This window comes from Amphiprion ocellaris, chromosome 5 (genome assembly GCF_022539595.1).
Source record: "Amphiprion ocellaris isolate individual 3 ecotype Okinawa chromosome 5, ASM2253959v1, whole genome shotgun sequence".
Lineage (NCBI taxonomy): Eukaryota > Metazoa > Chordata > Actinopteri > Pomacentridae > Amphiprion > Amphiprion ocellaris.
Window position 1 is genome coordinate 36,936,766 of NC_072770.1, and position 18,392 is coordinate 36,955,157.

General features: G+C 36.8%; 1 protein-coding gene across 1 annotated transcript; it reads left to right on the plus strand.

Moving 5' to 3' along the window:
• The first annotated feature begins 1,543 nt into the window (after positions 1–1,543).
• Positions 1,544–18,356, plus strand: pkp1b (plakophilin 1b). The gene is made up of 13 exons (XM_023263551.3): positions 1,544–1,892; positions 3,328–3,419; positions 4,560–4,975; positions 5,768–5,909; positions 8,508–8,715; positions 9,055–9,217; positions 11,247–11,364; positions 12,708–12,887; positions 14,181–14,351; positions 14,437–14,590; positions 16,036–16,222; positions 16,394–16,478; positions 17,143–18,356. Exons 1-13 carry the CDS (start codon positions 1,697–1,699, stop codon positions 17,215–17,217), a joined length of 2,187 nt encoding a protein of 728 aa, XP_023119319.1. The 5' UTR covers positions 1,544–1,696; the 3' UTR covers positions 17,218–18,356.
• The last annotated feature ends 36 nt before the right edge of the window (positions 18,357–18,392 follow it).

Below are 18,392 nucleotides of genomic sequence, written 5' to 3' on the forward strand. Positions count from 1 at the left end.
TTCTTTAAGAGCATTCACATAAAAATCAACCAAAATCCAGCGAAATTTGCTGGATTTTGGTTGATTTTTTTGGGGAATGTTCTTAAGAAACATTTTTAACATTTCTTTTTTTCCACCAATAAATGTCCAAAGATTTCCCCAAAATATTGAAAATGTGGGCGTCAGAAGTTTCACTGTGAAAATAATTTTTTTCCACATTTTCAAACTCTAAACCGGGTCAGTTTTGACCGTCAGGACGACACGAGGGTTAAACTAGTTCAATTTTAGCACTTGAGTATTTCATATTCTTGTCATTCCTGAGGGGAATGTTGTGCTTTTTGCTGCCTGCAGTGCACAGATTGTTCACCAGTGAAGCTCCAGCAGTAAATCTGCAACTCAGCACTGATGCATTAGCAATAAAAAGTTATTGTACGATAACAGGGCAGTCAAAGGGACCTTTGTCTTTGCATATTTGCATAGAAATGCATTTTGCTGATGCACTTTTAAATAGTGCAGGACACACCTTCTCATTTGATGATTTATATTTATTTTTATTACTTTCTAATACTGAAGATTAACACTTTTTTTGTTTACAACATAATTCCATATGTGTTCTTATATAGTTTTATAGTTTTGATGTCTTCAGTGTTAATCCACAATTTTTAAAATAAATAAATAAAAACCATTTAAATGAGAAAGTGTGTCCAAACTTTTGACTAGTATCTCTGCAAATATGAAGCCTACACTGTAAAAAATAATTTACAGTAAAATTCCATCCAGAATTCTACCATAAAATTACAGTAAAACATTTTTCACATTTACAGTAAAGAAATGTATAGATATTGTTGATTTTAGGGTTAAAAATGTGCTTCATTCCATATTTTACTGTAAAAAAAATTTGACCATTAAAATGTGAAAATTTACATAAATATTACAGCATTTTTCATTAACAGCACAACATTTAGTGTATTTAACATTAAATATATGCATTTTTAGCAAAAAAATGTAGTTAAAGCTGTCATAAATATTAAAGCATATGTCCGTTAACACAAAAGTACATCATGTATATTTTGCATGTAATAAATGCAGAAATTTCCATGTTACTTGTTATAAATCTTGCAGCATGTTTCCATTACCAGTACAACAATATGTACATTTAACTGGGAAAAACTGTGTTCTTTTCAAGAATCAAATGCAAAAACTACAGTTTTATTACACATATTAGGGCATTTTTGCATTAAAAACTGTGCAAGAGTCGGGAAATGTATTTTTTCAAGAGGAAAATATTCTTTAAAAAAAAAAAAAAAAAACAATTTTCTCCTGATTAACCTGTTTATGGTGATTCAGTGTTATATGAACGGCATCAAACTGTTTTAGAGTTTACAGATTTTTACCTGAAAATGTGCAGTTTTTTACAGTGTAAAGTAGAAGGCGTGAATAGTGAGTTTACTTGTCAGATTATCTGTCTTCAGCAGCAGAACTAAACCTGCTGCTTGTTTGCTCTGTGCAGCTCCACAGGTTTTGTCTAGTGTAGAAAGGATGACTCTGCAGCGGAGTCTTGCAGCTCTTTTGTGCCCAGATGGGCGCGGCCTAAGTGGGCAGGGCGGGCCGGGCCGGGCCGGGCAGGACAAGGTGCGCTTTTATTACCAGTGATCACACCGACAGCCCACAGACTTTCCTGTTGGATGTAGTCGAGCCGTCTGGACAGCTAAAAGAAATGACGAGCGTGGATCCTCTAAAGTCGGCCATTTCCATCGGGAACGTGGACGACACCTCTCTGGCTCTGCCGTCCGGGAACCAGTACCGAACCGGACAGCAGCGGGTCCTGGAGCAGGTCCAGACCATCAAGAGGACCAAGTCCAGGCAGCCCAGCAGCAGCAGCAGGAGCGGATCCACTTCTCTGTCCCCGACAAGTAAGAAAAGAAGGCAGGGACAGGAGAGTAACAGAGAACTCAAGCTGACTGTTTTATTCTGTAACTACAGGCTGAGGAAAGAAAGAAGGTTTAGTCTGTCCAACCCAGAAGTAGTCTACAAGTAATCTCTGTCCTTATTCCCAGCAGTAGAATAAAAACTAAACACACATATTTTATGTTGGGAAATAAAGAGTGAAGAATTACGTCTCTTACAGTTTCTAGGACTATGATAGAAATATAATGCTGGACAGAAAAAGGACTGAGGTTCCACTGGGAGTCATGAAACTACTTTAGAAACCAGTTCATCTGTGGTCTGTTTGTTGTCTGAGCAGCTTCTCTTTCTTCCAAGAACAGATTTACAGCTGTGGCCGACACATCTGCAAATCTCTAACCTGTACTCATTTAACCCTGTAGAACCCACTGGTGCAAAATACAGCATCACCTATATTTTTCTTGTTATCATTTTTATATATATATAAATATATATATATATATATATATATATATATATATATATATATATATATATATATATATATATTTTTTTTTTTTTTTTTTTTATATATATATATATATAAAATATATATTTTATATATATATATATATGTGATCATTTTTAATTATTTTCTGTAAAAAATTTTAATAAAATTTATTTAGTTTAATGTTTTTTTAGTTTTTTTTTTATCTTTTCATAAATCTCAATATCTGGGTATTATATATATATATATATATATATATATATATATATATATATATATATATATATATATATATATATATATATATATATATATATATATATATATACGTTTATATATATATATATATATATATATGCTCATTTTTGATTATTTTCTATTTTATATATATGTATGTGTGTGTGTGTGTGTGTGTGTGTGTGTGTGTGTGTGTGTGTAGAATGTTTAGGGTCTTACAGGGTTAAGTTAGAGGGAGAATTAGAAAAAGAAAACTAAGGCTTGTCCATGTTTAAAACTATGATTTTTAAATCTGAAGAACAGCTGTAATATTTTCTAGTTTAATCTTCACGATGTCCAGAAGCCAGATTTTCTGCAGGTGATGAAAGTCACATTTAACTAGCCCATGGCTATATACAAGTGATCACTGACTGAAAGTAGTCATTAATGTGTAGTTGTTATCATAATGAGGGTTGCTGTGCCACAGATTGGGACTATTCCATGTTTTCCCACCTGTGGCCTTCGCTCTCTGCTGCTGAACTTTTACAGTTTCTGGACGTTCATTGCTCTTTCAGTAGCCCTTAGTCTGGACACCATTAAAGCTTAAAGTACAGATGAGCAGCTGTGCTGGGAAACTGAACAGCCACTCTGTTTCTTCGCTACAGGCAGAGACAATAAAGGGCCATAAACGAGGCGTGTACTGTACACATGATAACACTCTGATAACACTCTCTCTTCAGGCCCTTCCTACGACTCCGTGTTCATAGACGGTCTGAGGTCACACTCCAGTCCTCCTAATGGCAGCGTCTTTGGAAACGGCTTCTCTCAAAGTGTGAGTTATTGTGAAGGTTATCTCTGTTTCTTTATTACACCTCTGACTTGACTGGGTTGCATAATGCTCACACACTGTCAGAGGTTTAATGACAATGATGTGAGTCTGAGGTGAGGCGAGCTGCAGTTGAAGACAGTTCCTCAGAAGTGGGAGGATCAAAAATGTTCCACACAATACACATCAATTTTAGCTTCTTTTTTTGTACTGCATATTTTAACAAGTACTTAGAGATAAAATAACATTTTTATTATTATAGTTAGCGGTAGTAATATGCATATTGCTGTTGTTGTTGTTTGATGAGTGATTCATTTGCAAAAATTTTGGAAGTGTGCTTATTTTGTCCAATCAGCCATCTAAAGCAAGGCAAGTTTATTTGTAAAACACCCGTCATGTCCAGGACAATTCAAAGTGCTTTACATAAAACATTAACCCTCAATCAATCAAATTTTATTTATGTAGCACTTTTCATACAATTAAAATGCAACACAAAATGCTTTTTCAACATTTAAAGACATTAAAAACAAGAAAACCCATCCCTCCGTCCCTCCATATATACATATATACACACACACACACACACGCACACACACACACACACACACACACACACACACAGAGTATAAGATAAAATAAAAGGCCTGATGTAAGATGAGTAAAAGGTGAAAAGTTAAAAGAGTAAAAATACATAAGATAATAAATAAATAAATAATGATAAGAACATAAGAATTTAATTATTATTTATTGACCTTACTAAATCTAAAATTCTGCCTCTGACTGTGTCCTGAGGAAAATACGAAGAACTTCACGACTCTCTGATGCATCTTTGTTGTAGAAATAGCATAAATTTCCAGTTTGTAAAAGAAATAGGGCCTTAAAATATCTTGTCCCTGTTTGACTTTCCTCCCATTTGAGTGTCAAAAACCTGTCTCCAGATGCTCGAGTCTCTCTGTCTACTCATACCAGAATCTACCAGCCTTTCCCACAGCAGCTGCCAGGCGTTGCACCACAACCGGTTACTCACCAGTACGACCTGTCACCATCTGATTTACTGCTGCCTGCTCCGAGTTGCCTCATTACTGCTGAAATGTGCTTTCATGAGACATACCTAATCACAAACACGTGTATCGTCTGGCTCCGCAGTTCACCTTTGAGAAAAACATTAACCGGCAAACCAGCTCCAAAGGCCCCGCCATGAAGAGGAGCACGGTGGCGTCCGGCTACCAGTACGAGAGGAGCTACATCCCCTCCATGCCGGCCGCCCGGACCAGCACCAGCCGCAGCGAGCCGGATCTGGCCTGGACTCGCTCCGTGCCCAAACGCTCCACTACGCAGCAGAGAAACAGCTCCACCAAGAACACCTACATAACACAGAGGAGCACCAGTCAGTTCATGACCAGCGCACCGCCCAAGCTTCAGCCTCCGCCTCTGAAAATCCCAAACGGCTCCAGTCACAGCAAAGCAAACGGCCAGTTCATATGCAGTCAGACCGACATGTCCAAAGTCACCTCCAAGACTCCCGTCACCGAGTTCACATCCAAGAGCAAAGTAGATTCTGGGTAAGTTGGAAGATACGGTTTTCTTTAACCCTCCTGTCGTCCTGTGGGTCAAATTGACCTGTTTTAAAGTTTAAAAATGTGGGAAAAAGACTATATTTTCACAGTGAAACTTCTGATGTCCACATTTTCAACATTTTTTGGGAGATTTTTGAACATTTTTTGATGGAAAAAAAAGAAATGTTCAAAAAATTCCAATATTTCCTTAAAAATTTCCCTAAAAGTTTTATATAAAAAAAACCCTTCTTGTAAATATTTTCAAATGAGTAAAAATCTTCCAATAAAATCCTAAAAATATCTAAAATGATTACATATATATCAGTGAAACTTCTAATATTTTCTGTAAAAACATTCACATAAAAATCAACCAAAATCTAGCGACTTTCACTGGATTTTGGTTGATTTTTCTGTGAATGTTCTTAAAGAAACTATTAGAAGTTTTGCTGATATATATGTAATCACTTTAGATATTTTTACGATTTTTTTTTGAAGATTTTTATTCATTTTTGAAAAAATTTAATTTTTTATTTCTTGCCAAATTTGGGGACTTTTAAAAAAAAATATAAAACTTTTAAGGGAAACTTTTAAGGAATTTTTGGAATTTTCTTCCTGAAGATTTAGCTTTTTAAAAAATCAATTTGGGGAATTTTTTTGCTGAATTTTGGGATTTTTTTTCAGAGAAAGGAACAATATTTTTTGGTTCCCGTAAATGAAGACAACAGGAGGGTTAACTGACGTATTTCATTTTCTTCATTTAAAGTGTGAATATGAAACTATTGAAACTGTTTTGCGAAGCACCAACGGAACCAGTGGAGTTTCTGACCTCACCATGAAGGAGGCCGTGGAGTATCTGTCCAACGAGGAGGAGACGTACCAACACTGTGGAGCTTCCTACATCCAGCACAACACTTACATCGACGACAGAGCTAAAGACGAGGTGACTCAGCTTCTCTTCTTTATTTTCAAAGGATAACAATATACAGCGTTTGCCAAAAGTTTCCATCCACAGGAAAAATAAACATTGGACACTGGACAACTGTTTTTATTTATATAATGTGCTATATATGATTACCATTGTTTCGAAAACACATATTAATACGTGTTTTCCACTGTTGATGAACTTACATTAGCACAGTTAAAGTTCTGCTTGTAATGGCGTTGGTGATACGTTCCTTGATGTGATTTATGTCTCGCATCTTCACCTGATACACCATGGCCTTCAAGTACCCCCAAAGATAGCGTCAAATGCATCTCGTGGGTATCTGAAACATAAAAAAATATCCATTTTCCTATGTATGGAAACTTATGGCCCACCCTGTATTTTACAAACACAACAAGGGAATGTACATCAACAAAAGTGCTTAGAAACAGGGTGTTTGCATTGCTTTGTCCATTTTGAGGAAGAAAAATTCATAAACTGATAAATAATAAAGAACCAGAAGTGTCCTTTTTTTTAAATAAAGGCCAAGCACTGACTTATCTTCTCATCACAGTTTCGCTTCTGACTCCCTTCTGGAGAAATGAGAAATGGCATTTGACCAAAGTGGAGGAAATGTATTGAATAAACTCATAGCATCACAACACATGTGGACACACCTTCTCATTCAATGGTTTTTATTTATTTGTAGATTAATACTGAAGACATCAAAACTATAAAAGAATACATGTGAAATTATGTGGTAAACAAAAAAAGTGTAAATCTTCAGTATTAATCTACAATGTAGAAAAAATACACATAAATTAAAAGCACTAAATTAGAAGGTGTATCCAGACTTTTGACTGGTAGTGAATGTTATATCTATTTAGAATAGTAAAAGTAATAATACATTTTATTTCTAGGCGCCTTTCAAAACACCCAAGAACATCGTACAAAGTAAAGGAAGTTAAAACACATTCACATTAACTATATAAAACTTACAGATGTAAAATATTGTCCTGGTTCCAGTCTATACTGGTCCTTACAGTGGTAGCTATTCATGCATATTCCCACCATAATCCAACAAAATGAACCTCTATAAAAAGAAAAGAATTAGAAATGATTGCCACAGTTTCCTGGTGCATGTTTGATGCTGACAGTTGTAATAAGGAAGGATTTATTGTGTAAATCAGTGGAAAACACTGTTTACTGCTTGTTGCGCAACACATAGGCAATGAAGTCCTGAAGATTTGCTTTCATTTTTGCAAGTGTGTGTGCTGATTTTGAGCTTTTATTTTGAAGCCAATCAGGGAAACACTACTCACCTCACAGTCCAAGACGCCCTCAAACCATCCAGTATTGATACAGTAATGCTGGAAGACCAGCCAGGCTCATGTGTTGTGTTGTTGGAGGAGGATCTTATTTACTGGAAAGTATATTTAAATAATGCAACTGGCAAATAAGCAAAACCAATTAAGGTTATGACACTTAAGATTTATTGTCTGGTTTATTGGATGATAATTGGACTGCACAGTGGATCAGTGGTTGGCACCATCGCCTTGCATTTAGAAAATTCCAGGTTTGCATCCCGGCCCGGGCCTCCCACAGTCCAGATAGTGGCAGTAGTAGTATAGTATGTATCTATCTATCTATCTATCTATCTATCTATCTATCTATCTATCTATCTATCTATCTATCTATCTATCTATCTATCTATCTATCTATCTATCTATCTATCTATCTATCTATCTATCTATCTATCTATCTATCTATCTATCTAGTGCAATATGAATTAGTGGTGATCGTAGTAACAGCAAGTTAAAAACTACAGCAAACAGTAGCAGCTCTAAACATGTGCAGACACACAACAGATGAGAAATGGTGATCAGTTTACGGCAGGACCAAACAAATGTACAGCGTGGTGTTTAATGAGAAAAATGCTTAACGTGAAGCAGCAGGATTAATAAACATCTGCATCAGCAGCAGCTTAAAAAATACTCTGACACAGAGTGAGGATGTTGAACAGCGAGGTTGATAGATAGATAGATAGATAGATAGACAGATAGACAGATAGACAGACAGACAGACAGACAGACAGACAGACAGACAGACAGACAGACAGACAGACAGACAGATAGATAGATATAGATTGATGGAAATAAGCAAAATAAATATAAAAGTGTCAATAAAAGTGATGTAAGCTCATATTTATTCTTCCTTTTTGAAAGAATTAACACTTACTTCTGCACTGTGAAGTGGATGAGAGAAACGTCATTACTTCACACATTGCTGAATGACAGTAAAGCTGAAGTTGAAGCTAAAACACTCGGCATTTTCTTCCTCTAGTGACCTAGATTGCTGAAGCATGTGGACACTAAACAGTAAAAACAAAACATGACTTTAATATAAAGTAAACCTATTTTCTGGGCTCCTGTGCCATCCCTGCAGCAACTGTTGCCACTCCCCAAACACTATAATTAGTCTGCCACTGGGAATCCAGGCTGGATATGGAGGCAGTACTTCTAAATCACTGTTCAAATGAAATCCCTGTCATTTGAATTGAGGTAAACTATTGTGTTCCTGAAGCTGAACTAATCCTGCAGCCTTCTCGTCTGGCAGGTATTGAAGTTCAACGGCGTCCTCCCTCTGGTGAACCTCCTGCGCAGCCCCAGCGAACAGGTCAGCTGCACGGCCTCGGCTGCCCTCCGCAACCTGTCCTTCAAAAGCGACAAAAACAAAGAGGAGATACAGCGCTGCGACGGCATCCCGGAGGCCGTGGCTCTGCTCAGAGACACGGACTCCGTAGAGATCCACAAGCAGCTGACAGGTGTGTATTAAAGCTCAGAAACACGGCTGCACACACACCTAACCAAACAAACAAGTCGGACAGAGAGTGCTACGTAATGCTGTTTCAGTCCTCCCATCAGTCAAAAGAACTCAACACTGCAGAAAGTCTCAGTCAGTATTAATCTGATGCTTTGAGTTTCGCTAAATGTGACTAAAAATATGGTAAATGTTTAAATAAATGCCCCTAAATATCACAAACTTCAGTGAAATCTAACTATAGCTCTATTATGAAGACACAATAAAGGAACTCACACACTTGCTTGTGATTTAAACACTTGGACAAACAGTGAGTTGTGAATCATTTTCATTATCTCTGCAGGTCTCCTGTGGAACTTGTCTTCTGCAGAAGACCTGAAGCCAGACCTGGTGAAGACTGCTCTGCCCGTCTTAGTGGAGCGTGTGATCCTGCCCTACGCCACGGGTTCTAACAGCAGTAACGGCCAATACCCCGACGTCTTCTTCAACGCCACAGGATGTCTCAGGTAAGGAACAAAGCCCATCCCTGCATTAGATGTCAGTTCATTGCCTTTAATATTATGAAAACTGAATTTTGTGTGTAACTCATCAAGACGCCCAAAAAAGCCTCCTGCAACAGTACCCAAAACCCAACAGGAAGTCGGCCATTTTGAATTATGAGTCATATTTTGGACGATTTTGTGTCATTTTTGGACATTTTTTCAATGCTATAAACTCAAACAGGGTAACCCCGAGAGAGCTGAAATTTGTCCAGGATGTACACCAGGCATGGGTGATCAAAAGACATTAAAATGCTCCGCTGAGGTCCGAGGGCCTGGAAGTGGCGACCATCAGAATGTGGCCATTTTGGATGTTTCACCATGAAACAGGAAGTGCTGTCTAACTAGCCTGTACATGCTCCGATCTGCCTCAAACTTTACATGTGTGATCAGAGTCCAGCCACAGTCACATCCATAGGCTGATATACACTCTCAGTTGTTGCGCCACCTGATGGACATGAGTGGGATCGCCGAACCGCAGGGATGTCAGGACCCGAGCAATGCTGCTTGCAGCTTTAATTTATAATTGTTTTCTTTTTATAGAGATTTATTTTGTTGGGTTATGGTGGTAACTGGCATGACAAAAGTAAGAGAATTAATAAATATTCTCTGAAAAATGCAAATAACTACCATTGCAAGGACCAGTATAGACTGGAACCAGGATAACTTTTTACATTTTTAAGGTTTATATTGTTAATGTGAATGTGTTTTAAGTTTGTTTACTTCGTACGGTGTCCTTGGGTGGTTTGAAAGGCGCCTAGAAATAAAATGTATCATTAATATTATTATTATAAATAGATATAACATAAACTACCAGTAAAACGTTTGGACACACATTCTCATTCAATGCTTTTTATTTATTTCTATTATTTTCTACATAGTAGATTAATACTGAAGATTAACACTTTGTTGTTTACAACATAATTCCATTTGTATTCTTTTATAGTTTTGATGTCTTCAGTATTAATCTACAATGTGTAAAGTAATTAAATAAGCACTATTGAATGAGAAGGTGTGTCCAAACTTTTGACTGGTGGTGTATAATTAATGAATTGGTCATTTATTTACAGGACCATTTACTGCATATCCTTCCCTCACTATTCCTGTCTCTCTCTTCACTGTCTGCTATAATAAAGGCTAAAAGAAACCCCATAAAAATACATATTAGAAAAACAACTATATCTGTGTGACCAATTTGAACAAATGTAATAATTTATGTAGGTAAAAATCCTCGCCGACAATCACTTAAAATACAAAATCACCTAAAAGATTTAGACATTGGTTTCACACTTTTTGTTATTTTAGTGGCTTTAGTTCGAGGTGCTGTTGAGCTGTCTTGCATAATAAAGACATTTATTTTTACTATTTCACCTGCTATCATTAATGTAAATAATTTTCTGCTGCACATAGATTATCTTCGGTAAATGTGAATTCCTTACGAGGCTGCCTCCCTCGGCGTAGAAGCTTCCTTTGTCAGGATTTCTGCATTTGAAAGAGTTCATTCAGCTCTCCGAGGCCCTTTGATCTCTGCATCTGTGAATGTAAATGTAAAACATCATCGCATAGCACTGCTGGGGGCGATAACAACACGATAACAGTAATCTTATCTCCTGCATCAGCAAACACGTTGCTGCAATGTAAAACATATGACCACTTCCTGGATCATTCAGTAAAAACTTCGATTGTTTGACTGTTGCTTTACTATTTTCCCGGCTCGTAAAAGATTGATATTGTTTACTTTTAAGGAAAGGGTGAATTATTTTCAGACAAAGCTTGTATTTCTTTTGAATTATATCTTGAAACCTTTGCTACTGCTGTCTGCTAAATAAACAAATGCATTACGGTCCCAGGAAGAGTATTACTGAGATTAAATATTTACCTGCTGCACTTACAAAAGTCTTAAAGTAGATTCCAGGTGTTTGCCAACCATGTTTCTTCTAGTGATATGTCATTTCTATATTTTTTCAATGCAAATCTTATATTTTATCTCCAACAGAAACCTCAGCAGTGCAAAGCAAAGCAACAGGCAGACGATGAGAAAGTGTCGTGGTTTGATCGACTCTTTGGTCAGTTATGTTAAAGACTGTGTGGAAGCAGGAAGACCAGATGATAAGGTAAACACTGCACTTTATATTATCTGAATATGATTATAATAAACATTTTTACTTCAGAGAGAGTCTTCTTGAGCAAAATTATTACCGTGTTTGACAAAAATCTCTATTATAAACACTCATAAAAACCCTCATTTTGTGAACAGAAGAACTTTTTGTTCTATTTGTTATTTGAACTCAATTAAGTTTTATTTATTATAAAATTATCACTTGTGTGTTTTTTTTTCTTTTAATTCAGATTTATTGCTGTACGGTTAGGTACACTACCAGTCAAAAGTTTGGACACACCTTCTCATTCAATGCTTTTTATTTATTTTTATTATTTTCTACATTGTAGATTAATACTGGAGATAAACACTTCTCCACATGCATTCTTTTCTAGTTTTGACGTCTTCAGTTTTAATCGACAATGATAGAAATATAAACCATTAAATCTAAACTTTGGACTGGTAGTGCACTGGAAAAAAATGCCCCTCTCAAAACAAGATAAAAAACTTATTTCAAGGAACTTTTACCCTGAAATAAGTGAAAAAAATCTGCCAATTGAACAAGTGAAAAATGTCTTGGTAAGATTTCCTGAAATAAGATATATTTAGAATATTGAGATCTTAAAATTAGCTGGGAAAACTTATTTTAAACTATATTTTACCAGGATTGTCAAGCTTAGGTGTTTTTAAATAAGCCAGATATGCTAAAAAAAAATAGCAGTTTTTCAGTCAAAAATAGATTTTTGCTTTCATGTAACCTCCTAATTTGAGATGTATTAACCCTCCTGTTGTCTTCATTTACGGGCACCACAAAAACATTGCTTCCTTGTCTGAAAAAAATCCAAAAAATTTGCAAAAAAATTCCCCAAATTTCTGACAATTTGCAAAACCTTCAGGAAGAAAATTCCAATAATTCCTTAAAAGTTTCCCTTAAAAGTTTTATTTTAAAAAAACAAAACAAAAAAAAATTTGGCAAGACAATTCTTGTAAATATTGTCAAAAAATGAGCAAAAATCTTCGAAAAAATCCTAAAAAATATCTAAAGTGATTCCATATATATCAGTTAAACTTTTTTTTAAGAACATTCACAAAAAAATCTACCAAGATTTTTTTTGTGAATGTTCTTAAGAAACATTTCTAACATTTCTTTTTTTTTCCACCAAAAAATGTTCAAAAATTTCCCAAAAATGTTGAAAATGTGGACATCAGAAGTTTCACTGTCAAAATACATTTTTTTCCACATTTTCAAACTTTAAACCAGGTTAATTTTGAGCCACAGGACGACATGAGGGTTAATCAAACATGTTTTTGTATGAACACGTGTCCTCATGTTGTGTGTTTTTCTACCTGATGCAACAGTCGGTAGAAAACTGTGTCTGCATCCTGCACAATCTGACGTTCCAGCTGGAGGCGGAGGCTCCTGCTCTGTTCAGCCGGATCACAGCTCTGTCTAGGGCTGTGAACCGGAGCCACAGCCAGAACAACAGCAGCCCAGTCGGCTGCTTCAGTCCACAGAGCAGCAAAGCTTCTGAACAGGAGGTGAGATGAGGTCACCAGTTCACCAGAAATACCAGCAGACAGCAACAACAAATGCCTGTTTGTTTGTCACAGAACCTGTTAGAACCTCGACTTGTTCTTAGCTGCACCAGCATCACAGCAGTTATGATTACATTCCAGCCTTTCAAACACTTGAATGACAGCGTGGGACTTTCACTCCTGATCCAGTGTGATGTGTTTCACACTGGATCACACTTTCACTTTGCAGTTAAACTTTGCTGTCTTGTCCTTGAGCATGAAAAACATGCACGTAATGATAAAGAACAGAAACAATAGAAATTCATTTTAAGTTACTGTAGAAATGCAACTCCCCCCAAAAAACAGCTATATTCAAAGATTAAATAAAATGTGACCTCAGTATGTAGCAGGCAGTAGGAATTGATGGGACTCAGAAACACCCCCACAATTTAATCAGTTTTTCCTTGTATGATTTCCCTTTTATTGAATGCTCCATAGGCCTGCTGTGTATAGGCCGAGTCCTGCATTTGCTCCTGAAATGCTGTCAATAATTTCCACGGCAGCCTCCATAATTAAACCAGGGAAGAGGTCAAAAAGGTGCACAATAAAAAAAGATAAACAAAAAAATACCCCCTAATCACAGAGATGCAGATTATCACAGGACGTTGGTGTTTGGCGAAATACAGCAGGTAATTTGTGGGGGAATTATTACTTTACACAGGATTAAGATCACCGACCTCCTTGGCAATTATTACAAATCACCAGAGGTCCCCAGGTAATACTAATCCCATGTGAATAGGGCTTTAGTGACAGTGATGCCGTGCTGCTATCCTGCAATGATACAGAAATCTTTAACAAATCCAGACTATAAGCCACATATCTGCCAAAATCTAATCATTTGGTCCTGGTGTCATTTCTGACCTTCCCTGAAAACTTCATTCAAATCCGTTAGTCTGTTTTTAATGTTGCTAACAGACGGACAGACAGACAGACAAACCAACGCATTTCGTCACATAACCTCCACCACCTTTCGTTGGCGGAGTAACAACATGTACTCCAAGAAGAAAAAGAATCAAGGATTTAAAAAAATGAGAGAAGTTTAGCTTTGTGTTGGTCTGACATGAGGTGAGCTGTACGTATTAAACATACAGTATATTTCACAGCTGTAAGGAAACTATATGCTCCAGTGCAGATGTACAAATGATTCTAAGTACTACTAAGCATTCCTGGATTACAGCATGCCAGAGAAGGCTGAGGATAAATAGAGATGAGTGGACAGAAACATGCTGAGGATGATTTCTTCTCTTTCTCGTCCAGCATCACTTTGACTTCCCAGTAGTTGAGGATCAGCAGCCGAGTGGAGCCGGCTGGTTGATCCACTCCAAAACCCTGCAGAGCTACCTGTCTTTGCTCGGCTCTAGCAAGCGAGAAGAAACACAGGAAGCCTGCTGCGGAGCACTGCAGAATCTCACCGCACATGAAGGCGTTGTAAGACTTTTAGTTTGGCTGTGTTTATACACTCAGCGTGCTGTTTCTCAAGTCTGGGATCTGATCTGGTTTCCTTTGTTCTCAGGTCTCCAATGTAATGAGTCAGACTATTGTGCAGAAACTGAACGGCCTGCAGGTTCTCAGCCCTCTGCTAAGGACAAGGAAAGTCAACCTGCAGAGGAGCACGTTGGCTCTGATGGGAAACTTGACCAAGAACCCAAACCTGCACAGTGCCATCGGTAAGAAGCAGTTCAAGACAAACAAACAGTTACAGCAGAGGTGTAAAACTCTTTCTAGTTCAGGGGCCATATTCATTCCAATTTGATCTCAAGTGACCATTAAAATCAGAGCATAATAACCTATAATTAACCACAGCTCCAAATCTTTCCTTTGTTTTAGTGCAAAAATATTTGCATTTAAGGAATTATCTTATTACAAAATACTATGACCACCCGGAAATTTCTTGAAAAGAATAAGTTCAATTTCAACAACATTATGCCTCAGTTTATCATTTACACATTACAACTTACAGTGTCTATGAAGGTACAAAATATATATATAGTATGTTACTTTATGATTAAAATGACAAACTCCAACAAAAACAAGACAAAATATTCCAAAAATGAGATACAAAATTGCAAAAACCAGACAGAAACTGACAAAAGCGAGAAACAAAAGAACTAAAAATGTGACAAACGACACAAAACAGAACAATAAAGAGACAAGAAATTAGGCAAAAAAAATTACAAAATGACCAAAAAATCGACAAATAACAAAAACGAGACAAAAAAAACAGACAAAAGCAAAAAACAAACAAAAAAATAGACAAACAACACAAGCAAGACAAAAACCCCCACAAATTTACAGAACTGATGCACACAGCAATGAATAAAGCAAACACAAAATGACAAAAATGAGACAAAAAACATAAGCGAGACAAAAAAGAAACACAAAACGACAAACAAATGACAAAAACAAGACAAAATATTACAAAAATTTGACACAAAATGACAACAGCGAAAAACAAAATGACAAGTAATGAGACAAACGACATGAAACAAAACAAAAAGACGAAAGTTACTCAAAAAATAGACAAAAAACACAAGTGAGACAAGAAAACACAAAACGACAAAAACGAAAAACAAAACTACAAAAACGAGACAAATGACAAAAGTCAGACAAAAAACAACAAAAAAGCAACAAAAACAAGACAAAATATTACAAAAATGAGAAACAAAACAACAAAAGAACAATGAACAATCTAGTATTTTACTTTATGATCAAAACAACTTGTCATGGTCTAGAAATTATTTTAAATTTATAGTTTTACTAATTTACAATCTGCAGTTAATGTCTTCTCTGGAATTCTTACACTTTGAGGGCCGGATTGGACCCTCTGGAGGGCCGGTTTTGGCCCATGGGCCACATGTTTGACACCTCTGAGTTACATTCTTAAATACTTTGACCTCATTTGAATCAGTCACTTTAAACATGAACATATTCAGTATCTAAACACACAGTAAGATCATATAGAATAAGATTCTGCCATTTTCCATTGTTTAATTTCATTGAAGACCTACAAAGATGACAGCCACCTCCTTCCTTCCTTTATCTGGAGCAGCCTGTTGCTGTTTTATGAGTTTGCCTGTGTTAAGCGGTGGGTGGGTTTTGCTTGTTCCTGAAGGTCGTAAAGCGCTGCCAGAGCTGCTGGAGCTCCTCAGCGAGGGCACCGCTGCAGGGAACGAGTCCGACGACACCCTGGCCATGGCCTGCCAGACCGCCAGCCGCCTGGTTCTCAAGGAACCTGAGATGACCAAGAGCTTGATAAACAGCAACCTGATAAAGTCGCTGAATGATCTCAGCCAAAACAAGTAAGGCCACGCGAGGACAAAGACAAAATTGGCCTGCGTGTGCACTTTTAAACATAGACTAGACTATTCAAGATATGGAGAATAGCTGTCACTCAGAGGGGATTATGTTTGGATGCAGCTCAAATTTCCACAAGTTGAAACTGATCTTTGGTAACCGGTTTCCCTCCGCAGATATTTCCCAAAATCCAGCAAGACGGCAGCCCTGCTTCTCTTCAAACTCTGGTCAGACAGAGATTTACAAAGCTTCCTGAAAAAGGTGAGTGGAGCTCCACCCTGAGACCTGTCAGGGTTTGGGTGTGTCTCTACGCTCAGAAGCCCACACCTCTCTCAGGTATTTGTGAGAAACATGGAGAAAGCTGGAAGTATTAGGCAGGAAATGCCCAGTGAAAGTAGAGGTGACGCTAGAGTGGTTGGGCTGAGGAATCCTGCAGCTCAGGTTCAGGGATCACTGGCAGGACTTTGTTCACACAAGAACAACATCACAATTAGTGCGGTGCAATTTAACCCAGCTCAGTGAAGATGACATAAAAAAAAAATCCATATAGGTTTTGTTTTGTTTTTCGTTTTTTGTCGTTTTGTGTTTCTTTTTTGTCTCGCTTGTGTTTTTTGTCGATTTTTGTCATTTTGTGTCTCATTTTGTAATATTTTGCCTTGTTTTTGTCATTTTTTGTCATTTTAAAAAAACGACAAAAAATGACACAAAATGACAAAAATAAGACAAAAAAACACAAGCACAAACCACTCCGCCTGCTTGGATTTGTAATGTCAGCTTCACTGAGCTTTGTAACCCTTCTGAGGTAACGCCTGTATTTTGGACTCAAAGCGTAACATGAAGAATTTGCCATTAGCACAGCGCAGGTTAGCTCATGATTTCACTGTAGATGCCGGTGCTGATTTATATTTAACCATTTGTCCTGCAGCAAGGGATGAGTAAATCATCATTCATCAACGACACCACCATGGCAGCACACAGGTCGATCCAGGTCGTTGATTAACGGCTTAACGGACCTTTTTCTGAAGTAACTCGCCTGCAAGGTCTCCACACATCCACAGGAACTGAGGCTGAGCAGCGACCTTTCCCATTTCACACTGATTTTTTCAGATTTGTATGCATAATTTCTAAACAAAGCTTTCATCAACATGTAATTCCATCACCCTGCATATGCTGTAGGAATGAAGGTGAAGGTTGCAGTGTAAGATGTTGGCTACAAAACTCATCAATGCACATTTTTTAAAATTTGCTTTTCTAGTTTAACAGCTGTCAGATGTCTTTCCATGTAGCTTTTTGCGTCGCTACCTGCAATCTGGGACCATGAGCTTGTTTTAACCCTCCTGTTGTCCTCATTTACAGGCACCAAAAAAATATTGTTTCCTTGTCTGAAAAAATCCAAAAATTCAGCCAAAAAATACCCCAAATTTCTGAAAATTTGCAAAAACTTCAGGAAGAAAATTCCAGTAATTCCTTAAAAGTTTTATTTTTTTTAAAAAATCCCCCAAATTTGGCAAGAAAATTCTTGTAAATATTTTCAGAAAATGAATAAAAATCTTTCAAAAAAATCCTAAAAATATCTAAAGTGATTCCATAGATATCAGTGAAACTTCTGATATTTTCTTTAAGAACAGTCACATAAAAATCAACCAAAATCCAGCGAATCTCAGTGGATTTTGGTTGATTTTTTTGTGAATGTTCTTAAGAAACATTTTTAACATTTCTGTTTTTTTCCACCAAAAATGTTCAGAGATTTCCCAAAAATGTTGAAAATGTGGACATCAGAAGTTTCACTGTAAAAATATTTTTTCCCCACATTTTCAAACTTTAAAACAGATCAATTTTGATCCACAGGACGACACGAGGGTTAATAGATAATAATGATGTAAGAGTTAGGATTCTGTTTTGCACTGATATTTTAGTATCATGTAACAACTTTGTAAAAATAGATTTTGATACTGTACAATTAGTATTCGTAGCAGAATATTATTGAGGTTTGTGTAGGTGTTATGACATCTTAAACAGTGATTGTTTTACATCTTGTTGGTGGTGTATCCATGTTTTCTCATGTGTTCGTGCAATCTTGTAATGATCTAAGTGTGTCGTCTCTAACAGCGGCAATAAAACTGACAGAAGTCAAACTTTTTGAGCTGCACAGATTGAATTATTAGTCAGCTATCT